This window comes from Melanerpes formicivorus, unplaced genomic scaffold (assembly GCF_026170545.1).
Source record: "Melanerpes formicivorus ecotype bairdi unplaced genomic scaffold, bMelFor1.0.p_v2 SCAF_11, whole genome shotgun sequence".
NCBI lineage: Eukaryota > Metazoa > Chordata > Aves > Piciformes > Picidae > Melanerpes > Melanerpes formicivorus.
In genome coordinates, this window is record NW_027142363.1 from 13,560,783 (window position 1) to 13,586,668 (window position 25,886).

The 25,886-nt window shown below is 44.6% G+C and overlaps 1 protein-coding gene across 1 annotated transcript in view; it reads left to right on the plus strand.

Annotated features, from left to right (window-relative positions):
• Positions 1 to 266: 266 nt before the first annotated feature.
• The window catches only part of SIM2 (SIM bHLH transcription factor 2), a 69,062-nt gene continuing 43,442 nt past the window's right edge, over positions 267 to 25,886 (plus strand). The window contains exons 1-5 of the mRNA XM_068144597.1: positions 267 to 1,385; positions 1,749 to 1,931; positions 10,918 to 11,000; positions 13,901 to 13,990; positions 20,045 to 20,153. Coding sequence (XP_068000698.1) covers positions 1,757 to 1,931; positions 10,918 to 11,000; positions 13,901 to 13,990; positions 20,045 to 20,153 — 457 coding nt within the window. The 5' untranslated portion in view covers positions 267 to 1,385; positions 1,749 to 1,756. The remainder of the gene's footprint in view (positions 1,386 to 1,748; positions 1,932 to 10,917; positions 11,001 to 13,900; positions 13,991 to 20,044; positions 20,154 to 25,886) is intronic.

Here is a 25,886-nt window from a genome sequence, read left to right on the forward strand (position 1 = left end):
GAGGGCGCTGCGCAGGAGGACACGTCACGGATACATTATCCCCTCCCCTTTTGAGGCTCTCCTGGCTTTCTGCAGGCTTTGCTAAAGAATTAACCGAGGGGTCCACTTCAGAGCTCTTTCTGCCCCTGGGAGGGAAAAAAAAAAAAAAAAAAAAGAAAAAAGAAAAAGAAAGAAAGAAAACAGGGGAGTGGAAGAGGGAAAAGGAAAATATCAAGGGAAAGGGGAAAAAAAAAAAAAAGAGAGAAAAAAAAAAGAGAGAGAAAAAAAAAAAAAGAGAGAGATCTCTGCTTTCAGGCTTGAAGCTTGAAGGCTAGAATTTCCGAGAAGAGAATTTTACCTTCGATCCTTGCCGTATGGTGAGGATCGCTGCTCCTTGTAGGAGGTGAATGTAGCAAACCCTCCCTTTGCTTTTGGACGGCATGTCTATGAGACAGAACCACAGCTTTGCTCCTGAAATACGTGACAAATAAAAAATAAACGGAAAGAAAAAGAAAGGGGAAAAAAAAAAAAAAAAAAAAAAAAAAAAAAGGAAAGAAACAATTCCTGATCTTGAAAATTCTTTTTCTTTAAAAGGAGGGGGCAAAATCCAATAAATAAATCCAACAAAATCAATCCCGCGCCTTTGCCAGCGCTCGGACTTGTTTGGAAAGAGACAACGCTGAATGGCACTGGTCCCGAGGAAAACGGATCCTTTAATTTGACTCCGCATGAGAACCACATTTGGAGCTGGGCGCAGCGGCCGGAGCGGCGGGAACAGCCCCGCTTCCAGTAGCCCCCCGCGCCCGGACCACCGCCGCCAGCCCAACTCCACCGCCATCATCGCAGCCGCCCCGAAGTGCTCGGAGCTCCCCGCGCCCTAGCGTTGAGGCAGCCCCTCGGGGACAGGGGAAAGCCTCCTTCTGCCGCAGGACCAGCCGCTGCCCGCCGAGAGCTGACCGAGAGGGAAGCGCCTGAAGGAAATGCAAACTTCTGATTTTGGAGCACTCCAGCCACCAGCTCCCTCCATACCGGCTTTGACTTTTGTTTAACGAGAGCAGCCTTGCCGACTCGTCATCGTCTCGGCACCTCGGGCCCCGGGACCAGATCGTTTTGCGCTTCGTTAAACGAGCAGCGCGGTTTTTAATTTCCTTTCTTTTTACTTTCTTTCTTTCTTTTTTTTTTTTTTTTCCTTATTTAATTTTAAAAGACAAATTGTCCAAAAATGTTTCAGCCAGCTTAGCCAAATGATTTCTTGCGTGGACGCTCTATTTTTAATATTTTTTATTACTATTTTTGGACGGGGAAGGATTGAGCAGAAGAAAACCTTCAATAAAGGGATCCCTGTGATTTGCTCCCTGTTGAGGAGAGGACACGATTCCAGCTGCAGGCAGAGGACCGTGGTTCGTGTAGGTTTTTCAATCTCGCTTTCGAAGCACTAGGTATTGCAGGGTCAGAGCAGAACTGCCGTCTCCCGAGTGGCTTGCCTGCCGTGCTTGTGGCTCAGAGATCGCTTCCCCCATCCTCGCACCATTTCTGCTGGTGTTGGTTTTATTTTGTTGGGTTAGCTTTTTTTCCCTCCCCTTTCCTCCCTTTTTTTTTTTTTTCTCCCCTCCATTCTTTTTTTTTTTTTTTTTTTTTTTCAATTTGAATTGGGTGAATACCCTCCCTCCTTTCCTTAAACGAAAATACTAACTGTGAAGCCGAAATCCATGCCCCCTGCAATTCGGAAGAATCGGGTCTAATATGCCAGTGTCATCTTCGCCTTGCAGTAGTCGCGATGAAGGAAAAGTCCAAGAACGCGGCAAAGACTAGACGGGAAAAAGAAAATGGAGAATTCTACGAACTGGCCAAACTCCTGCCACTGCCTTCGGCCATCACCTCCCAGCTGGACAAGGCGTCCATCATCCGCCTCACCACCAGCTACCTGAAAATGCGAGCAGTCTTCCCCGAAGGTAACCATTCCGGGGCTCCCCGGGAGGGGCTGTCCAGCTCCCGCCCGGCCCACACAGGAGGGACGGGGCAGCACTGTGGTCCCAAATGAGTCGGAAGGGAGGGGGCACATACCCCGAGACGAGCCCTCATCGCCTCTGCGTCCTGGGATGAAGGGGGTGGGGAGCGGTTTGCAGAGGTCCCAGTACCCGGTGGCAAATGACGGAAAAGCTGCCGGGGGTGGAAGAGAGCCCTCTTGCCTGGGAAAAGGCAGCGCTGCCTTGCCCGAAAGCCAGCGCTTGTCGCGGGGGTGGCGTGCGGGCGGGGGGATGCAAGTAGCAGCCCTGGTACTGTGAGGCCTAAACCCGAAAGCAGATCGCCGCTACCGCTCGTAGGAGGATGAGTCCCTAGGGGGTCTCACCCGGGGATACTGGCTGCGCGGGGTCCCCGGTCGAAGGCTGCGCCGAGCTGGCCTGGGGTCGGGGAACTCATTCGGCGGTGGAGGGGAGCAGAGCCATTCGGTTCCTTCTCCCTCTCCTCCTCTGCTGCCGGTTCAGCTCTGTCTTTACTTGTGGGGACCGTGTGGAAGAGATCGGGACTCGGCTCGATTCTGCAGTGCCCGGCATCTGCAGCCCCGGGAGGCAACAGCCTTGGCCCCCCGGGGGAAGGCCCCTCGGCATGGCGCTCCTGCCGGTGCCCAGGCATGGCCTCGGAGGAAATAAATAGTGTGAGTGTTATTATTTTGTTTTGGATAGAGTTTGTTGTAGTTAGAGAAGCAAGCTGGGAAATGAGAGGCGGCTTAGCAGGGCCCTCTGACTTCTCCCAGGGCTAGGGAGAGCGAGGAGGCACTGTCTGAGCCCAACCTGCCCCTGAGTGGGGCCGGGAGCTGCTGTCCCCGTGCGGGGCCTTGTGGGGCCGGTACCGTGATGGGCGCCGGTGGCTCCGGCAGCTCTTCTCGGAGAAACACAGCGATGAGGCCAGATACCACTTTCGCTGTCCTCCGAGGTTTGGTAAAAAACAGCACCCCCGACACCCCGAGTGTCGAAAGGGCACACGGCTAGGGCCGCTTTGGACACGGGCAGGCAGCCGGCCGGCACCGGTGGGGGGGCATTTGCCGCCGATTCTTTCCGTGTAGCCGTTGATCTGATGGGAGGCGTGAAATGAAACTCTGGTTAGTGTCTGCGGGTGGCTAAATAAAGCCCTGCTCCCCCTTTGTCATTTGTTTGTGCCTCTTCGGACAGGGGTGGGTGGGTGAAGGAATTAGCAAATTCCGGAATGGAAGGTTTGTTCTCGTCGCGGTTTCTAAGGAGCTTTATTAAAAGTCTGAAGGGAGGAAAAAAAAAAATTAAATTAAACGTAAGATAGGGGAAGGGCGGCGAAATTTACACACACACGCACACACACACACACACGCCCAGACAGAGGAAAGCTTACCGTTATGGCCATCTAATTCAATAATTTCGAAAGCGAGTAGAAGCCGTGCTACAGAAAGGCAGGGCTCCTTCAGCGTGCGTTCTCGAATCACGCCGAGTTAGCGCAGCAAAGAGAACCGAGGTGCTGCTCCGCTGTAGTTTCAGCCGTTATCCCCATCGGGAAATTTCCCAATGAGAAATGGTTCGTAGTAATTTCGGGGGGCCACTCGCCGGCCGTGGTTAGGGAGCATGGCCCCGAATGGCTTTGATTTGGGAGGGAAGAAAAGTGGCACGTTTCAAGATGCTGCTGGATGTGTCCTTGCTTTCCCAGCCCTACTAGTCCTCAAGAGCAACAAGACGGCCTCGAGAGCAGGTTTATACCCACAGCTCGGGTGTGTTTTATGTGTCTGTCTTCCTTAAAGAGGCCGGGCGTGCGTTTCCGCACACCCTGCTTATTAAGAGCAACGTTTTAAATGCATACAGTGAATTCCTGATCTTTCATCGTCTTAAGTACGGATGGAAATACATTTAAAACCAAAGCTTTGCTTCCAGGGATGCCAGGTCGGGAGAACAACTTCCTCCGGCCCTGAGCCGTGCGTTTAGTGCCTGGGAGGGTGGAGGGTAGAAGGGGCAGCCGAAGAGAAGTGCATCCAGGCAGTGCTTGCTCTCCCGCCGGCTGCAGTAGGACGTTTGGTGTCGGGGGATCCTGCATGACGGCACGCAGTCCCGTATTAATCTAACTTCCCTTTCTTTCGGGATTTATCTGCAGAAAGACAGAAGGGGAGGTTCTCCTCCCCTCCCACCCTGTATCCAACTGGTGGCTTCCAGTTGGTTTTACTGGGAGGGGAAGGGAGTGAAGCCCAACAGCCAGAAAGGGCTCCCTGACATGGCATCTCAAATTCTGGGGCAGTAAGACCCGGGGAAAGTGTCCCTTTGAGCATGGTGGACCTGATAGGAGAGAATGGACGGAAGACACACAATGGGTGACGCGACACCCACGTCCGAGGTCCTGGGGCTTGGAATGGAAGTGAGAGTGTAACACCCATCAGCCTCTGCTCCCGGGACAGTGGAACCCGTGCCACCCGCACTCTCCTGGGAGTTGTCCCCCTGAAGAGGCAGCTGCAGGCCAGCACCCCAGGCCTCCTCAGCCACCATGCCTGGCACTGTGGCATCACCTCACTGCAAGGCTCAAAGGAGCTAAATTCTTCCAGCCCTCAGTAGCAGTGAGGGACAAGCCTGAGACTTCTCCAGCCTGTGTGCTAGGCCCAGGGAAATGTTGTTCAGTTATACAACTGGCTTCCCGTTTTGTCTAGGTGGGAGGGGAAGAGAGAGAGGGTTGTGTTTTCAATAACTCTGTTGTTTGTCTCCCCACACTTTATTTTCAGAAAGAGCTAACATATAGCTAAGTTTGAGATCCTTACTGAGGCATCTAATCTCATCGCCCTCTCACAAGGTTTGTGAGAGGGTTCAGACAGGCCTCCACATACTCACCCTACTCAGGGCTTTCCAAAAGATACACATTTTGGACCGAATTCACAGATCACCCCCTGGAAGCACTCAAACAGTCTCCAAGTAGTGAGAGAGAAAATTTACATTCCAGGCCCTTTCTCCACTCAAAATGTGAGCCCTGGAAGGCACAATTCCCTGCTCTGGTATCACAGATTTTGCCATGAGGTTTTGGTCTGACCTTCAGATTCATGAACTAAAGTCGGCAAGATGACAACCTACAGCCTCCCCCATGCTCCAGTTCTGTAAGATCATCTTCTCTTGTGTTTTGATTTTTTGCCAAGGCGTATATTACTGTAGAACAAAAATATACCACGGGACTTCTGTCACGACTATCAGCATTTTTATTTTCTTATTTTTCCTAAATATGAGAAAATGAAAGAAAAAGACATGAGAATAAATCACACACGATTCTCCATACCCTAGTTGTGGCAGACTGTTTAAACTGTGATCCTCTCCACTCTTTCTGCTTGATGCAGTTTCTCAAAGTGACTATAAAAATACACCTTTGTGGACGTTTAAACTGGATGGATGCGGGATAAGTAATAAGTGACCCAAAAGACAATATGCACCATGGAACATCTTCTTATTCCAAACCACAGACAACAGAAATTACTAGGAGCATACAGAGTTTTTTGTCCCTAATTAAATCTGATTGTGAATGTGTATTTAAAGAAAATCAAGGCGAATTGCAGCTATTTAATCTAATTTTCATACGCACTCGTAAGAGGTTAATTAATTAATTAATTTATTAAAGCCCGAGCAAATCCCTCTGCGCAACCGTGCCTCTGTTGTACTAACCGCTAATGGTGGCATTAAACGTCTTAATAAAACAAAAGTGCCATTAGGGCTTCCTCGAAGCTGCGCGGCCGTTCCCAGGCGCCCAGGCGGGAACCGGCAGCCGTGAGGTGCGGGGACGGGCGGTGGCGGAGGGAACATCACTCCGGGAGGGAGGGAGGAAGGAATGGAAGGAGAGAGGGTGGGAAGGGGGTCACAGTCTTTGTAGCTGTGGCTCTGCCCGGGACCTCTCTGTTTGTCGTGCGCTCGCTTCTGGGCCTGCTAACATGATCTGGAGGCACGCCGGGTTTGGTTTCGTCTGAGTGTCCTCCAGGACTTTTTTGTTGTTTTGTTCTGGTTTGGTTTTTTGTTTCTTTCTTTTTCTCTGGGACTTGGCCATTCCCTCCCCCCCCCACGCTGCTTTTCTTCTAGTTTTTTTCCTCTTTTTTGTTTGGGTTATTGTGTTTGCGGTTGGTTTGTTGGTTTTGGATTGGGTTTCTGTTTGTTTGTTTGCTTGCTTGCTTGTTTGTTTTAAACTAAAGTCTTGAACTTTATGTCACATCGCCCAGTTCTCACCTGTGTTTCCAGCAGTGAAGACAGCAAAGAGGGGGCCGGTGGCCTGGCACACCCGGGCCAAAGCTGAGCTGAAGCAGCCCTGCTCCTTACCAAGGTGACCCCAGTGTGAGAGCCTCCTGCCCCAACCAGAGGTTACCCCTACCGAGGCCGGGGGCTCCCCTTTGACTATAGATCTGTCTGTCAAGCCTGTGCCGTCGGGGCTGAGATATGTCGCCCCACTGCAGGCAGATCTTGAGGCAAGGTGTCAGCTCTGCCCCTTGGCCAGAGCCCCGCTATCTCACCCGCCTCACGGGCTGACAGGACACTTGCTATCCAACACTGGATCTCGCCTGAACGAATGAGTGGGGCTGCCCCAGTTCCGGCCACGGCGGGTGCCTGGGCGGGCAGTTCGCCGTCCCTCCGGTAATTTCCCCGTTGAGCTCCCGGCCGAGGGAGACACAACGCTCTGGGGAATGAAAATGAGGAGGGAAAAAAAAAAAAAAACCAAAAAGCCAGGAAAGGCGGAGCTGAAAATCCTGGCGCTTGTAGTTAACCCAGGTTTCTTGTGAGAGATGGAGACTAAATAACGCGGTGGGACCAGGCTCTCCGGGGGAGCCCGGGAACAATAGACACAAAAGAAATACTCCACGTTACAGAGCAATGCGATACTTAACATAACGCATTGCTAATTAATTCTTTCAGCAGAATCCCAAACAGAAAAGTTATCTGGCTTTCAAATGTGTCTCTATACTAATTTATATATTTGGAGAGCAAAGGTGTGAGTTGTTCGCAAATATTTCTAGATCATGTTACAATTTAATTCACCCCGTTCTCCATGGAAACTGGGAGATGGTACAAAGTGAATACTAAGGTACTTTTGAAAGCAGACAAATGTCAAAAGATAGTGTCGGAGGGAAATCGCGCCCCAGTTTGCCAAAGGGAGTGAGACACTTTCGCGTAAGAACCCTCAGGGAAAAAAAGTAGCACATACTATGAGGTACTTGTGCAAAACCCTCTCTCGTCCCTAGGACGCCGCTGTCTGAGCGGAACCTGCTACCCCGTGCTCGAGGAGGGACTGGTGGGCACAACTGTGTTATTTCCTTCGCGTTGCCTGCCAGATATCCCGCTGCGCCAGTCCTGCCCTCCCAGCACGGTTCCGGTGGCGACAGGCTCGGTGGTCATTACAGACATCAGTAAATGAAGGGCAATCAAAGAGAGGGTCTTCTCATCCACGTTTGCCTACAGAGGGATGCCAGGAAAGAGCAGGTTGCACCTGGGACGGGCTAGTCATCCTCCTTGCAGACAGTGCTTCTCCGTGCCCAGCTCCTGCCTGTCGGGGTAGGCTCTGCCGCTGAGTCCAGCTCCGGCTCTCCAGGCTTCACGCTGCCGGTAGAGCCCGGAGTCGCCCTAAGCCGCTGGTTGTAGGCTATACCCTGGCGTCTAGCATACGGCAAAAATGCTGTTCTCGACGGACAAGCCACCCCCACGGATGTTTCCAGCATTTGCAGGAAAGATGCGACAGCTTCTCTCTCGCTTTCTGGGCCAATGTAACAGATAATTCGTGCTGTAACGAGGCATTTAAAAACTTTGCCTTCGAAATGACCCGTCCGGCACCGCACCGGCTGCACAGTCCTTTTGGAGAGCCGTCAGCCTTCGCCGCCCGAGGCTCCTTCCCTGCTCGGGCCAGCCGAGCGAATTCCCACCGCGTTCAGGCAGTGTAGGAAACGCTCGCTGTGTACCGGCAGCTCTTTTGGCCTCGCTCCAGCCCAGTGAGCGAAAATGTGCGTTATTTACTGGCAGGGCAGGAGCAGCTCGGCGGAGTCTATTGCATCCATATGTTTACAGGACGTATGCCGCGCGTTTGCAAATCTCTCGGAAGACAAGTTAATGGGCTTTAGTCCTTTATCCGAAAGTAAGATTTTACTAGTTTCGTTTCCACCTTTAAAGCGATCTGCTGGTGGATTAAATGATAAAATCGTCGGCTTTAAAATAAGCTTAGACGAATACCAGGCTGATCTACCAAATGCGAGAGCTCGCAATTGCAACTCCAAATTATAATTTCAAAGGGAACTAATCCATGGGAGTGATTACTCTTTAGTCTGGGTTAATAAAGAACCTCAAAAATACTACAGATTTGGGGGATGCTGTGAAACAGTACTTGGCCAGCCATGATGGGCAGGAGGGAGTGGATTGTTGTCACGCACGGGTGCGGCAGAGACGTACTGCGTTCTTAAACAGCTTCTTCGTAAGTTGCTGGAAAAGTCAATCGGCTTTCACCTTTGGAAAGTTAAGGTTAGTTCCAGGACAGTTTTAACAGGGCTATCCGCAATGCCCTTTGCAGGATTACAATCCCATGTTTCGAGATTTGCAAATAGTAAATCGAAATGAGGGCAAGCCGCGCAGAACCAGGATTGACTCTGTCATTTGCGTTTGTTACCGTCTCGGGAAAGAGGCTGCAGGATATCTGTGATCCTCAAAACTTTCACCCCAGGGGAAGCAGCAGGAAGAACATTTTGACAGGTCCTTGGAAGTTTAGATGCCTTCTCCATGCTGCGAACTGAGAAACAGCAGTACAAAAATGCGACTTTTCGTTTGTTTTTGTTCAAAGCAAATTTCCCAATGCCTGGTCAAACACCTCTCAGGGAAGGAAAGGTGCCCTTCCCCTGCCCACTGGAAAGCGCAGCCGCACATTGTGCAATTCTGTGGCGTAGTTTAGAAAAAACCACTGGGGCGGCCGCAGCAAATGACATGGAGTGAGGAGACAGACCCACTTGGGTCTGACTCCGCATGCTGCTACTGCCTTGCGATGACAAAAGAGACATCAGAGCCGGCCAAGGTCCCCGGGTTACCCTGCTTGGCTCTGGGAGCCGAAGGCTCCTTTGTGCTTGCCCGGCAGGAGCGGGGAGTGGAGCCAGGCTTCGCAGATATCAGGCACTGGGACAAGGTAGAACTCGAGGGAAGGTACCAAAGGCAGCTACTATTTGCTACGCGTCCTCTCTACCGCCTCCCGTTCCTTCGGTGGGAAACCATATCCACCCCAAGGGACTCCCCAAGAACGGGGAGAAAGGCTCCCATAATTTCTAGACCAGGGCTGCCTGCGGGCACATGACCAAAGCATAGCTGTATCCGGGAGGATCTGCTAACAGACCTGCCGGGTTAGCAGGACCGGGGATCAGACGGGACCCGGCGGGCCTCGTGCACAGGCGGGGAGTTTAGAAACAGGCTCCAGAGGTGAAGCTTCGGGCAGGTGTCTCTTTCAGATTGTCAGCTTCTTCCTCTCTCAACGGAGACGAGTGGGGTTCCAGCTGCAGCAGCCCTTGCCCCTGCAAGCTTGTGGAGGGAGGTTTCATTGAAAGCGTCTAGTCGGGGAGGTTTCATGGCGGCAAATCCACTTGCAGCGACACCGAGGGCCGCCCGTGATGAAGGGCGGAGGACTGTGCACCCATCACATGCACGTGCGCCCACACGAAACACCGCGGGCGTGACTATCGGGGCCCCGGCCACAGACAGACAGGGCTCTTGTGAAGTCCATGCCGGTGCGCCCCGGCCGCCAGCTCTACCGGGCGGCCAGCACTACCGGGCCGCCAGCACCCGCCACCGGCAGAGCTACTCGGATGCAGGGAAGCACGGGCAGGAACGCCCTTAGGGCTCCGTGGACTCTCAGAAGCGCTGCTGTATCCCTAAGGGCTGTCCTTTCTTTCCAAACCCGAAGCATATACGGATGTGGTCGCATCTGTTCCTTTCTCACCAGGGTATCTGTGCACTATAATGGCAACAGCTCGCTGCAGAGCCTGCCATCAGGTGCCGACGTGAGCCTCCAGTTCTTCAGCTGGCAAGAGCAGCGGTCGCAGCTACATCGCGGAGCTGGCGCAGGCCTTCTTTGCATGGAGAAAATGAAAAACAAACAAACAAACCTAAACTAGTATTCCCTCCTCTCCTCCCCCCTCCCCTAGCTTCAAGCCTCCCTCAAGACAGCTCTAGCATAACCTTTCGCTGTGGCGCCGGGCACACGGAGTGCCCCTAAAATCCACCGACCAGCACTGTGGTGGAGCGGCGGGGCCGGATCGGACCTGCCGGGTTAACGGGGCCGGGGTTCGGCCTGGGCCAGGCTGGCCACGAGCACGGGTGAGGACGTGGGGATAGGCGTGGAGGGCAAGTCGGCATTCGGGTGTCAGCGACCGTCCTGCCGCACCTCCTGCGGGGAGCACGTGTGGCCCGAGCAGTAATTGAAGACATGCAAATATCTCGCAGCTTCTTGTGCCTTTTGCTTGGGAACACTCCACAGGGTGGTCTTCTGCTTCTCCTGGTAAGGCTGCGGCCAGGCTGGGTGCTCCGCTCCTACCTCCACGGTGGCGCGCCCTCAGTGTGGCCGGTCTTCCCTCCTGCTGGCCTCGGGGGAAGGGAGGACGGTGCTGCTGGCAAGACCGTATCGGAATGGTGGGCGAGGGGAAGCGGTTGGGGCAGTCGCCTCCCTGGAAGCACGCTGGAAAGCGGACGGGGACTCTGGGGATAGAGAAAGTGGGTCCGCAGGGGTGCCCTACCCAGAACCTCTAGAAAGAGAACAATTCTCTTTCCACACGCGTGTGTAAAAGGGACTCAACCTTTGCCACGTCCCGACCCCCCACGTCTCGGCCTGGCCCGCTCCTCGAGGGAGCAGTGGGAATAGGTGGCAGGTCGCGGGAGACGCCTGTCCCGCCGGAGGATCAGGGCAGTCCCGGCTCTGATTCCCTCTCTAACTAGTTCTTTGATTTCCTTGCAGGTCTGGGCGACGCCTGGGGACAGCCGAGCAGGATAGGGCCCTTGGATAATGTGGCCAAGGAGCTCGGATCCCATTTACTTCAGGTAGTGGACGCTTTCCTCCTCTTCCCCGCCCTGCCAGAGGATCTTGAGTGAAATCTGAGTGCTCCCGAGCCTCACACTGCCCATGAGAGGAGAAAAACTGACACCAATCACTTCAGTTATTATTTATTTGTTCGTCTTTAAAATTAGTAGAACTAAGATCTCTGTGTGCACCCAAACCGTCTCTCAGCCTTAAAAGCGGTAGCCGGACGCCCCAGAGCTGCTGGGCATGTCCCGCAGGCAGCCCCTGGAGAGAGGCAGCGCATTTAGGCTGCAGGGGTACCGGCTATCGGGTATGGTCGTTCTCCGCCGGTCACTCGAGATGGGGAGCCTGTGAAGGAGAGTATGGCTCCTTAGGTGGGGGGTGAACAGCTGGATTAGGTCCCTTGTGGACATTAGCACCTGAAAATACCGTTGTTCACAATCCTGTCGATCTGCTCTGGAATTCCTCTGAATTCTCCCCACTTAGGAGACTTTTGGAAATCGTAGCTGGGGCGTGTGTGCCAACCGGAGGGGAAAGAAAAATAATTACGTTTAGCTCATTTTTTATTTATTTATTTTAAAAAATATACGTAAACTTAATACAGCAAGAGTTTTTATCCCCCCGATTTTAAAGACCTAGTAAACCGTAATCATTTAACGGGCGTTTTTATTCTGGGAGGTTAATTCGTGGTCACAGAGCTGGAGCTGTTTAACTGTTCGCTTAGTCCGGGGATTAAAAAACAAGAAGAAGAAAAGAAAAAAAAGGAAGAAGAAAAAAAAAAATCAACAGAAACTCTGGAATCTGTGGCCGCTTCCTCCCGCCGAGTTGCCAGGCGGGCTCGCCCACCTTCGGCCCCGCCAGCCGGTGGCGTTGGGGGCGAGCCTCGGCCGTTGTCCCCCGCGCTCTCCTCACACCCCAGCCATTGGCCCCTGCGGCCGACGGGCTGTCTGCAACCCCCTCAGGTAGTTGCCCTCCTTCCCTGTAAACCGCCTACGCCGGGGGAGGTAAAGAGGCGTCAGGGTGGGCTAGATGGGGAAAATTGTGTGAAGTCATTCGACAACGGAAATGCCCTGGACAGTTAGTTAGTTACTGCAGTCTTGCAAGGGTGTCATCCGTTCTCGTGAAGTAAAAAAAAGAGAGCACGCTTTCGGTGGAGTGATTTGAAGCACATGTTACTGACCACATACAGTAAATGGAAATGATAAAGTTCAATATCATCTCACGTGGAGGTATTTTTAGCCCTGAAAGTTTTATGTCCTATCATCTGTTTCAGAACCACTAATTTATGTAGCAAATACATATCTAATTATATAACAAAAATAATTGCTGTTACACTTGCTCTGACTCCCTATTCACTATTTCACGTTTTGCCTGGCATTAAATAAACTTAAATAACATTATATGCTAATCATCTGTAATACTCATTTTACAGTTCAGTTACTTCTGAATTATGCATTCTTAACATGTTAATAAAACCACATTAACTGTAAGGGTTTTTTGAAAGGTTCTTAGACTGAAACCTTCGATGTGAAGTTTCAGCTTCAGTATGCTATTCTGTATAGGAAAGTTAGAGACCTACTGTACCATATAATGCAGTAATGGAAGTATTGACATGGTTTTAGTTATGATATTAGGCAGAGCGATTGCAAAATGACAGTGTTTAAAAGCAAAGTTATGGCTAAGCATGCAATAATTTATTTCCCATTATAATACTTCTACAAAATTAAATTTATGTTAAAAAAAATAATAAAAGGAATAAGTAAAGGCAAGGAGTAATCTGTTTTCAATTACATGCTATAGAATTGTTAGTAGGCCTGAGAATAATTTGGAGTATTTTCTTATTGGAGCAGCACTGTAAGAGCATGAAGCATACAGGTTTTTATTGCTTCTCTCCTGGTTCATTGACTGAAGAGATGAATTAAAATAAGTGTTTGTTTCATCTGTGTGCTGAAAAGCCCCTATTTTTCTCTTCTAAATGCATTTTCCAATGATGTTCATATGCATTTGTTGCTCAAAGCTTCCTAAACTGGTTAGAGAAAGTGAATATTTTTTGAATGAGCATATCAGATCCTTTTGAAAAAATGCCTCAAATTGGCACTGCAGAATCAAAGTACCCCCCCAGAATGATAGTTTGCATGTCCAAATCATAGTGAGTTTTGTCTAACTTGTATCAATTATATTGTTGGGTTTTTTTCTTGTATGAATGATCTAAGACTAAATTGAACTTCTGTTTCTACTCATACAAGCAATATTTACCTTCTAGTCAACATCCCATTGATATGAATTTGTAGTGTTGGATCTTAAGTTTGCATTGTGTATTACCATAAGTCAAGATTCACAGACTGTAGGAAAATAGTTTAATGAGCAACGCTATCGCTCTTCAAGTGTGATGAAGTTTTGAACATTATTTTACTTTACTTTCTTTTCCTAGGTTCACATAATTACAGAGCAGACAGCCCTCTCTTCATAAAGGCGTTATTAAAAATATAGTCAAAGAAATTTAAAGCATTGCTCATGGTATCATTAAATATATTGCAAATAGTGGTAAGCTGTGTCTGCCAATTATACCATAAAAAATGGCTTGTGTAGGACTAGATTTACCCCTAAGTACCACATAGCTCAGGATTTGTACTAAGTACTAAAATAACCAGAGTCAACAGGAGAATGTTAAAGCGAAGCAGTAAAGCTAGCATCTGTAGGGGGAATGAATTGGATTTCACAAAGTGTGCATATGTCATAGAATTTGGAGCAACAGCACTGGATAAACCTTTCTGTTCCTTAAATGTTGCTGTTACTTTTGTGCTCTTGAAGTTGCATAGCAATCTTCCTCTGAAGGAATCCAACATGTTCTTCCTTGTAAATGGCTTAACAAGACTGCCTGCTTTTTACCACACATACCGCTCTGGTTTTTATTTTCCAGACTTTGGATGGCTTTGTTTTTGTGGTAGCATCGGATGGCAAAATAATGTACATCTCGGAAACAGCATCTGTACATCTTGGTTTATCTCAGGTATGAGAAATTTCTACTGTTTATCTGTTAAATACAGATAGATTTGGAACCTAACACTGCTATCTTGCCTCATGTACAATATAATTTTTTAGGGGCATTTGAAGCTTCAACTTCATTCTGTGACAAATAGACAAATATCCTTATCCAAACATTCAACTTTCTTGTACTTAAACCCACATCATGTCTGTCTTTATATCTTACTTGTTCATTGTATTTTCCTCCTCATTACCTTTCAGAAGGGTAATAAATAACATGATATTGCAAATTACAGATGTATACAGAACTCGAAACCCCAACCTATTGCCTGTGTGGTAACACTATACATCTGAAATAAAGTTTAGAATTCAAGTTTGTATGCTTTAGATTGTGTGAGATATTGAGAATTGCTATGAAATAGAGGGGAAATCTGATGTGGAACATGAGGTTTACGGTAAATGTGCTTTAGGAAAAGAAAGAAAAGGGGGGGGGCAGATTTATGAGTGTTCACATGGAATTCAGGGTAGTTTTTCCTGAGTTTTTCCAGCTCAGTGGTCTTTTCAGTAAAGCGTTTTATATGGTTGTGATAGAACTCATAAAACTCAGTTTACTACTGTTCTGCACAAGAAGTATAAGGGTTTTTTATTGTTTTGGTGGTTTTTTTCTTAGAAGGACATTTCTAATTTTTTTTTTTTTTTGCCTTCTTGGGATAGGCACAGGGGCAAACAGTCTGAATTTATTGCAGAGTGCAAGTTTCCATACCTTTGTGTGTAAACGTATTGCACAAATTCATTGGTAGCACCTGACCTTAAGCTTAGTGAAGTCCACTAGAAAAACTCCTAATTAATTTCACTGGGCCCCGAATGAGACTTGTAAGAAACAGAAGCATTTCTTCAGAACCAGTTGCAGCTTAAACACTTCTTAGAGTTAAATAAAGTGAAATAAGGATTTAATGGCAGAGGGAAGAAGAATAAGGAGATGAAAAAGTGAGAGAGAGCAGGATGTTCTGGAAATGTCTGGGGAATATGCTCTGTGGCTATTCTGATAAACAGAGAAAAAGGCTGAGTTCTGGGATTATATATGTACTTTGATTTTGGTAGTAACCAATATTTTTGATTGACAAACTGTGAAGTTCTTGGGATGTGTAGTCCTGTTGGAATTAGTAGCTGTGAGAAACAAATTAAGTCTGAATAGCATAGAAAAGGTTATATAATCTCACAAACACCACTTCTAAATCCGAGGGCAGCTACAATGACTGGGTATTTTTGTAGTCTTTGTAAGAAAAAATAATGTTGAGAATCAGCATTCCAGCTGATATTTTCTTTTCCTGGCAACATTGAACAGAGAACACTCTTAGTTCAAGCAGTTTGTTCAGTTGAGTTGGTTGCAGTATAGTATTAGTTGTTTCATAACGTTTAATGCACGTTCAAGTTAGTTTATATATTGCTTTATTTTAGAATAAACTTTCCTAGAGAATGGTCATATTTTCTACTGTGAATCAAAAGCTTTACTAAAGGGGGGGGTTGCCTTTTCTTATTTTTATTTTTAAGACCCACAGTGTTGTTGGCTGCTTGAATAGATTAATTTAGTCAGTACAATTATTCCAAAACACTGAACGTTCCCATCTGTCTTTGCTGAAGGAGAGTCTCACTGTCCTGTGTTGATCTTTCAGGTTTTGTCCAGAAATTTTCTTTCTTTTCTTTCTTTTTGAGGAATATCAAATAATCAGATCTTGTAGGTCTCAGTACTACCCAGTCATCTGGTGAAATTAAAGAAGTATGTGACCAATGTGGCACTAAAAAGACTTTGTCACATTCAAGAAAAGGGAACTGAAGTCACATTTAGCCCTCATGTCTTATGGCCATCTTGCACAGACTGAACTTCATGTGTATTACACATAAATGTCTGTCTTGCCTTGTTGCAAGACATGCAGAGGGAAACGAGAGGATTTGGTCAAATTTCTTATTGAATTCAGTTTAATAAGCAAAATCACAAATACTTCACTGTGGCAGAGATGAACGGGATGCATACTTGAACTCCTCAGAAATCTTGGATCCAAGGGGGATGGGAAATTTAAGAGCATTTTAGACTTTAAAAACACTGAATGCTCCATCAATTTGACAGTGTGCAGTTTTTTATTTATAAAGACAAACCCCCAGCTAAACAAGGCACTGATTTTTTTTTCCCCTTGCTCCTCATAGTGTTTTGTCATCTGGTCTGCTCTTGCTTTTTCTCAGTGTTCTGTTTTGCTTTACGTAGTACTAGCATTAATTCTGGGCTACTCCTATGTGCTAGGCTATTAATACATTGATACTAGCGTATTCCTGTAAGCTTCCCAGGGCTCTAAGTGAGTTCTTGTTCCTACTTTTCTGGAAATCACTGGGAGTTTTGCCACTAACACTAACAAGAATGAGATTGGTTTGTAGGAGCAAATTCTGTAAGTCTCCCTCACCGAGTCATAATCCCACACTACGTTTTCAACAAGTGCTCTTATAGAGCTGCAGCCAATACAAACTGAGATCAAAGTGATGATGATTGTAGACATTTTTTTTTTAGAATGTGCTTACAAAGGCCCTTTTATTAAATAATTTGACAATTAACTAGTCCACACATCAATTTCCAGTTAAAGTGCAATTTGTTTAAACAAATGTGTATTTAAAGTAAATAAAAGCTCCATTTAAAAACATTTTGCAGGATATTCTTGGACAGACTTTATCTTGTAGTTGATCTTGAATCTGACTTCAGCAGAAAGAAATTAGAGCTTCTGAATAAGCCTTCAACGGCTAGTATAGTTAGGCTAGTTTAGTTATTTATATATTAAATAAGGCTTGTTTTTCAGCACTACTCCACTCACTTATGCCTAGAGCATCAGAGAAGCAGAAATGGTATTCCTGAAAAGGCTACATCTTAATTTGTGGATCTGTCACTTAATTTGTGGCTTTGGATTTTGATCTGCCTTTGCTCCGAAAAGTAACAGTAAATGTTGTAAATACTGATGGTTAGGTCCCCGTCCTCCATCTCCCTCTAATTTTAGCTGGCTTCAGACCAGTGTTGATTTGACTTGTACTAGCTGAAAGAGTGTGCTTCTTGCCTTTGTTTTGTTTTACTGTGGGTAACAAATAGGTTCAAATTCCCTAAGGATTTTTTTTTCACCTTAGAGTCCAAAGAATGGAGAAGAAAATCCCTTTAGGAAACAATGGTGAAAAATAGATATCTATATAATTTTGAAAGTCTGGAGCTTGTTCCAGCCATTTTCTGGATTTATGAGAGAGCCAGACTAATCTTTGACTCTTGATAAGTCTTGAAATATTTGACCACAAACATCTGAACTTCTCTAATTTTATTTTGCTTTCAACAAATAAGTATACGAAGGCAAAATATGTAATTATTTGCTCCAGAATCCCTCTGCTTAATCCTCTGTGTTTATTATGAATCACTTCTTGGCAGGAAAAATGTGTGCATCTGAGTTACACATAAAAAAACCTCCTAGTAGGAAATAGCAATATTTGGTAGTAAGCAGGTATTTACAGACATTAAAAAGCTGCATCGAGGAAGCTGGTTTAATAAGTCTGAGGCATGGGGGTTTTAGAAGGCTTATGAATTGGACCATATTTATTTATTTATTTAAACTTTCCAGTGTTTCATTGTAGGCTTTAAAATGGCATGCAGGCACTATGAGTAGCAGGAGACTGTGGTCAGTTTCGAAATGATGTATACATATTTTGGTTATTTGACTCTTACATAGCCCCCATCTCTTTGCTGACGGCTTTATGTTTCCACTTGCGTTTTTACAGTCAATTTTGGTTTCAGTGTTGTATGTTCACCTCCCGCTGATTTTGCTGGGGTTGCAAATGCATACATCAGGGTAGAAATTCCTATGTGTATAACCAGAAAAAACTGGTCATTAGTTAGACAAAGCTCTTTAGTTTTGAATTTTATATATAAACACTGGGACCCAAATTACAGTTTGGGTAAAACTGTGACCTTGGGTCCAGTTCTGTGAATCCTGGCAACAAATGCGTATTTCTGTGAGTAGGCCTTTTGAAATAGGTAGTGACTTCTGGAAAAGCAAGAGATACCTGTGAGCTAAGCTTTTTAAGATGTTGATGTGGTTGCCATTTATACTTGATCACAGCAGAGGTGCAACACAACCTTTTGGATTACTGCAACTAATGTTACTAGCCAGGTCACTTGGTGGTGTTTTTGTGAGAAAGTCTTTACAATGAGGGAGAGATTGTTTGCACACAGCCAGCCAACCATGAGCTTTGGAAGCTGCATTGTCCAATACAATTATTTTCATTTCAAAGGCACAGCATACTTTTCACCAAGATCACTATTAGCCAAAGATAAAATAAGAACCAAGTCACAAGTGATACCCGTTTCATCCTGAATGCTGACCACAGCTGTGTATTTCTGCAATGACTTTTTTTTCTCATGTTCTGGTTTATAAGCATATAGGCCACTAAAAGGTCTATCAGCATAGCAATTATTAGAAGTTTATAAACATTTGGTTTATGTATCTGTATCTGGTTATGATATTTACAGAGGTAGTTATGGACATTTACAATACTCTTTACTCTATGTAAATTAATGTAATTAAAAACAAACAGAAGCATGGCTCACAGCAAGATTTTATATTCTCCTTCCTTTCCCTGTCACTAATGCTTGAATAAGGGGTGTTACTGTAACAGGTTACAACCTCTTACCATCCTGAAAAGGAACAGCCAATGCTTTTTAGGGAGATCTTTCAGAGAAAATTACACAAAGGAAGCCACTCCCCTTCCCCTTCCCTTTCCCCTTCCCCTTCCCTCTCCCTCTTTCTTACCTTATTCAGTGAAATTTTATTCTGTTTAGAATTAGTGTTGCTGGTTCAATTTTTGCAGGCAGGTATTGTTGGAAAGAAGGAGTGGGAGATAGACAGATAGAAAAAAAAATGTTAGTTTGCAAAGCCTTCGGAAGCGACATTCCATGAGGAATGCAGAAAATGGAATGATGAGAAACATTTTTGGAAAAAGATTGTTCTGTAAGGGCAGGCAACATCACTTATTCCAAAGAAAAGGCAAATCACACATCTTAGCAAACCAGTAGGATTGGCTCAGAATAACAGGTTAAATTAGTTCAGTTCTCGGCTGTCTCTGATCTTGGGGGCCCAAGGCACACCAGGCCACACCGAACAATTGGGCAGCCTGACACTAATTTAAAACACAGGCTCAAAGTATTGGTTCACTCCTTAAATCAATTACTGCATCTACCTGGAGACTTTTGTTGGTGAGTTTTGTACGTGGCAAGTGGAGTTAGCTAAAAGGACATACGGAGCATGCCATTCAGGTTTTTTTGTGCTACAGTTGTGCTACTGGCATAACAGTCAGAAAGGCAAAAATACATTCTTGTGTGAGCAAAGTTCAAGTGAGTTCGAGGGAGAAGAGGGGGATATTTAAGACAGATTTAGTCTTAACTGTGTATGTTTATGTAAAGTAGTGAAGGTTCAATCCCATGCCCATGAAAATCTGCAGAAGATTGGCTTTTGAATTCACTGGGTACTGTTCTGAGCCCATCACACTACTGTCGATTGAATGTGGTGGATTGGCTTTGAAAAGACACAAAGTAATCGTGTCAGTGTAGTGGTTTGGCTCTGAAGGCTCAGCTGCCAGCCAAAGGCAGGTGGTATTTTCTGGGAACCTGCAGAAGCAATTTTTCTTGGATATCTGTCTTCCTGAGAGACATTAGCACAGTTCACAGAGACTTTATCCCATTTTGTGTCAATCTATCATTTCTGTAGCTGCTTTGTTTTCGCACTTCATCTTACAGATTTCCATAACAGCAGCTCTTCTGTATCTGGATCATCACCCAAAATTCCCACAAAAGCCCCTATAATATTAGTTACTGCTGAGGAAGGAATTAATTTAGATTAATGGGTATAATTTGGAACATGGGTTTGAAATACTCAACTTATGTTTTAAAAATTGTGTGTAGTTACCAAATGCAGTCAGTGTATGTAGGTTAGTTAACAACACTTTTGGGACAGGGAAAAAGAAATAGCCAGCTGCACTGCTTCACATGTTGCATGTCTCTTTGCAGGTGGAGCTTACTGGTAATAGCATTTATGAGTACATACATCCTTCTGATCACGATGAGATGACAGCTGTTCTTACTGCTCATCAGCCTCTTCATCCTCACCTCTTACAAGGTATTTGTGTGATCTGTGATCAAACTACCACTGAACCACTGTAAGAGCAACAACTCTAAAATGGGACATGTTCCTATTTATCTGAATGCACATGAATGCAGGAGGAGCATGAACTTGAAACTGTGATCCAGGAATTTTGTTTCTTACAGTAGAGGGCATAAAGGATCTTAGACAAAATAATGGTTTCCATACCATGGAGTCCAGGGTGTTCTAACCAGGCTTTTCGATTTTGCACAGTCTCTTTTACTTTGTCATGTTGGATGAGGTTGAAGAAACATTGCAATAGGCTTGCTATGTACAGCTGCAGCTATGCACTTCTGTCAGGAAAAAAAAAATGGAATAATGCATTAAGCAATCAGGAAATGGGAGGAAAGTTCTAAGATTTTAAAAACTTGACCAAACAGAAAGACCTAATACCCTCCACTGCAGGAAGAGCAAAAATGGGTTTTGCAACTCACCTAGATTGAGAAATTCTCATTTAAAAAGTGATCTCTCCAGGAGAACAATGTCCTCTTGCCTTGATGCTGGATCACTGATTCACATAGCCTCTCCACACATCCTGTTCAGGTGCTGCAGATGATTCTCCCACATGTACCCATTCAGCATGATGCTAAGCTGGATGGAGTGTCAGGGAAGACAGCAGAACTCTTGTTGATTATGTGAACACCTGGATCAGACTGTCCAACCTGGCTGTGCTCAGCCACCACACACAAATATTAACGTAACCATTTGTGTATTAAATTGTGTAACTGTCAAACAGTAACAAAGATATGCTCATCTTTGCACTATCTTCTTCAAATAATTGACCCCCAAACAAAAGCTACTGAACTTTAAAATACTAAAAACAACCTGGACCCATCATGTACACATATATTTCGTAATTGCTTAATTAGCATTATCCTGCTGTTTTTTTACTGGCCTTCTTAGGGCTCAGCTCCTAAAAGCATGAGGAGCGTTGGGTTGACATCAGGATTCTATTTAGTATCAGGCATTTTTTTTTCCACAGTTTTAGTGCATTTTCTGTACTTGGTGATCCTACCACAGCTCTGCTGTGATTGCATCATGTAGTCTCTGCATGCAGAGAAGTTTGATGTGCTGGAAGCGTATGCACTGCTCTGAGTGGTGTGAACGAAAGAATCGTCTTAGCCTCCTTCTCTGTTCTTTTTCCCCAGACAGGCTGACTTGTGTGCCTCTTAGTATCTTGAAAAACCTTATTTCTCTTGGATTCTTCTGATTCTAGTTGCTACTTGACTATTTCATTTTGCTCATCCCTCTGTCAGGGATTTAGTTTTTTTAATGTTGACATTTAAAAGAAAAAAAACAACCAAAAATTTCCCCCCTAATTTACTCATAAGCAGAGGGGATAGAATCAGTGATTTTTTTTTTGTTTGGAAAAGACCTCTAAGATCTTTAGGTACAACTGTTGATGTAACACCACCATGGCCATCAAGCCATGTCCCAAAGTGCCATGTCCACATATTTTTAACACTTGCAGGAACAGTGACTCCACCACCCCCCAGGGCAGCCTATTTCAATGCCTGACCGCTCTTTCAGCAAAGAACTGTTTCCTAATATCCAATCTAAACCTCCCCTGGCACAATTTGAGGCCATTTCCTCTAATTCTATCACATTATACTAGAGAGGAGGAGAGACTAACTCCCACTTCACTACACCATTAAGGAGTTCTAGAGAGTAATGAGGTCTTCCCTCAGCCTCCCCTTCTCCAGACTAAACCATCCCAGCTCCCTCAGATGCTCCTCATGTTTTTCTGCTAGTATCCAGAATTAGTAGTAGGACATTATTAATCCTGTTGTCTTGCCAATGGCAATAGTCTCTCAGGTTTGCTACAACTTTTATGTTTTATAATTGGTTAGTTGGGGATTTTTTACAAATTTAAAGTCACAGGCAACTCTTTGGACTTAATTTTTATGTCAAATACAGATAAGCCTCTAACTTTTGTTTAGTATCATGACTCTGACTAGAAGCAGTGACACAGCACACTAGTACTAAAGTTCCAGAAAGATATTTTTTTTTTTTCTCCCCATTCAGAACTAGATATTGTTCCTTGCTTACATTTGCATGTTCCTGGATGATTATCTTTCCTGCTACCATTTGTTTTCTGAAACAACCCTGTCTCTCTCCTTTGGTTATTTACAATCAAATTCTTCATTTCCTGAAAAAAAACTGTAGACACTGTGAACTGCAATTCTGTTCTAGTTGTGTTTGAAAAGACTATATGCACAGTGAAAACCTGTTAATTTCAGTTCAGTTGCATCTTTTGGTCTGAAATTCTGCTGGTGGTATAACTAGCCCCAGGTATACATCTCATTCATTGTAGCTTTCTTCACCTCATTCTGCATAGATGCTGGTTTTTATTAGCATCAAGCTCTGCTTTCTCACTAGTACAAAAGTAAAGGAAAATTTACTTCAAAATGTGACCCATTTACATATATTTTGTGCAAAATTTTGGGTAGCAGAGGAAATTGACAAAAAACTCAAGATAAGTGTCTTTTGGGGGGATTACTAGATTTGGAAAAGATAAATAAAGGAGTTCAGGTATGTTCTGGTTTGCATAAAATAATCCCTCTACAAATCTTACTGCTGTGCATCTCTCCCCATATAATATGTGGAGTGGGTATATAAAATATCCAGAGCTAAATTAAAAAGAAAAAACACACAAGAAAGCATAAAGTAACCCAATATTTATTTGTATTTTTCTTCCCTGTGCCAGTAGTTCTCTTTTCTGCTGTGTACAGATTTTATACATATATATCTTGAGGTATAGAATACATACATAGAATAAACCAGGTTGGAAGAGACCTTCAAGATCATCACCTCCAACCCATCAACCAATCCAACCCACCCAAACAACTAAACCATGGCACCCCATCAAGTCTCCTCCTGAAAACCTCCAATGACAGCAACTCCACCACCTCCCCAGGCAGCCCATTCCAATGGGCAATCACTCTCTCAGTGTAGAACGTCTTCCTAACATCCAGCCTAAACCTTCCACTGGCGCAGCTTGAGACTGTGTCCTCTCATTCTGGTACTGGCTGTCTGGGAGAAGAGACCAACATCCACCTGTCTACAACCTCCCTTCAGGTAGTTGTAGAGAGTAACAAGGTCACCCCTGAGTCTCCTCTTCTCCAGGCTAAGCAATCCCAGCTCCCTCAGTCTTTCCTCACAGGGCTTGTGTTCCAAACCCCTCTACAGAAATCAAAGCTGAATGACAGGAAGGAAGCAACTACTGCTGTATCTTAGTAGATACTTTTAATATTTAAACAAAAATATACCATGGAGTTCTACAAATAACTTAAGACAGAGGAAAATTGAGTGAAGTGGTGTTTTAATCCCCTCTAATAAAAAGGAAAAAGAGACTTTTAAAAGAGTTTTTTTTTAAACCATTTCAGTTTGATTTTCTCTCTTTTAAAACATATCTGAATCATCAAGTCACTGGGTCAAATAAAAACTTTCCTTTTATAACTTTATTATGTTATAGATCTCACCAATCTGTGTTATCACTCAGGAGTAAAATCAGTACTGCTCTGCATAAACATGTGTTTATAACACAAATTCACAGCTTGGCTTGTGGGACTTTACTTGCTCAAGATGTCTCCAGCTAATTCTCTTATATATACACACACATTTCTGGATCAGTTGTTATTTCAGCAGTTGTAGCTGGATAAGTTTTATTGCGGTAGCAGTGAAACTATAAATGTTAATGTATATATCTGTATTTTGTGATATTCCATTAGTGGTAATGAATAATGAAGAGTATAGATTATTTTTTCTGACCTCCAGTTTTACAGCTGTGGTGGGTTGAAATTACCTCCAAAATAAAATTGCCAGACCAGCTCAGTTGGAGGCAAATGAAGCTATATTTACAAGCAAAACTGCCATCTAGAAATAGGAAATGCAATGAATATGTACAAAATATACATTATTTACATGTATTTACACAAGAACCCCCTGGACAAAACCAGGGGATTACCAATAGATTCCCCTTCTCCCCACCTCTGGACAAGGGAAAGAGAAAGAACAGCATAGAGTAACTTGCCAGTACTTAGCCACAACAAAGGAACACAGCCAAGATCAGCAAGCCAGCAGACACGACCAGGTAGTATCTGCTAGAGTGAGGAGCCAAGAAAGAAAGAGAGTTAGTTTATAGTAACTAACTTGATTTCAGTTATCAGACCAATGGGATTATTTAGACCTTACTATTTTTCTTTTGTATCCAATGGTAATTTATTTACCTTCTACCACTTTCTTCTCAATCTGTGGAAAAATTTCCCAGGCATCAGCCTAAAACTGCCACAACAGCCTTGGTAAACATCAGTGCTATCCCTTTATTTATTTGTTTGCTTTTAAACTTCCTCATTGTCCTTCATTGCTCTCTTCAGACCTTCCTTCATATTTCCAGTGCTTCATAAGTTCCACAGAAGCTCTTTCTGAAAGACCAAACAACATGAGAAAGCTGGAAGCCATGCAGCTGTCGAGCACTAGAAATATTATTCACTTGAGTTTTATTTCTCAGGGAAATGCAAATTATTGTTCACTGCATAAAATCAGACATAGTGTGGATTTCCTTGTAACATGCTCACTGTCACATTGGTTTTGTTCAGATAACTCAGCCTGGTACTCAAAAACTGATCTATTACTTTAAAAGGCATAAGCCTTCTTAAAATGAAACTTCTCCCCCCCAGTTTCCTTATGTTTTAGGTACAACAAGTTGTGTCATCACTCTTTAGATAAGTCCAATGTGTTGCTACATTGAGTTACAGTAAACAAAACTTTTGGGTCAAGAAACTAGAAGGCAGCAACTCGGAAAAGCATTTAAGGGTCATAAAGGAGAAACAGTTAAGTGTGAACTCCTGTTGTGAAGCTGTGGTAAAAGAGGGTAATGGAAAATCCTTGCCTGTATAATCAGGGGAATAGTGAACAGGAATAGCAAGTATGAATAATTGTATTCTTTACACAGTATTAGTGAAATGGACACTGGATTTTTCTGTATAATTCTCTTGCCCACTTTAAAAAAAAAAAAAGCAAAAAAGACAAATTGCAGAAAGAAGAGAGCCACAGAAATGATTGAAGGATAGGAAAGGTTTCTAATGCAAGATGAAAGAACACCATCTGTTTGGTTTATCAGAATGAAGATTGGGAGGTGACTTGATTACTGTTTGTTCATACTTCCAAGAGATGAAAATACTGAGAACTAAAGGACTGTTTTAGGAGAAAAAAACCCAAAACACATCAAGGATAAGTGTCTGTGAACTCAAACCACAAAAGCTCAAGTTAGAATAATGCATTAATTCATAGCTAGGAGTTTGATTAACCACAGCAACAAAATACTGAGGGAAGCAGTGGTTTCTTCCTCTTTTGATGTCTCCAGATCAAGGCTGTATGCCTTTGTAGAAGATATGCTTTAGGCAAACAGAAGTTACTGAGCTCAGCACAGGAGTAACTGACTGACATTTAATGAGCTGCAATATACAGGTTACACCTATGATCTAATACTCCTTTCAGGCCTTTAAAGTCTACAAGCTATGACTCAATGAAAGCCATAAGCCACATGATCTGTGGAGACTTTGGAGAATTTCAGATTTAACTTACAAAGTCTTTAAGCTGCCTTTTTACTTGCATGACCAGCACAGAAAATTTAAAGCAGTATGTACTGATTCCTTGCTATGAAAGAAGCCAACAGCTGGACTCTTTGAGAATAGCTGGGGTGGGGAA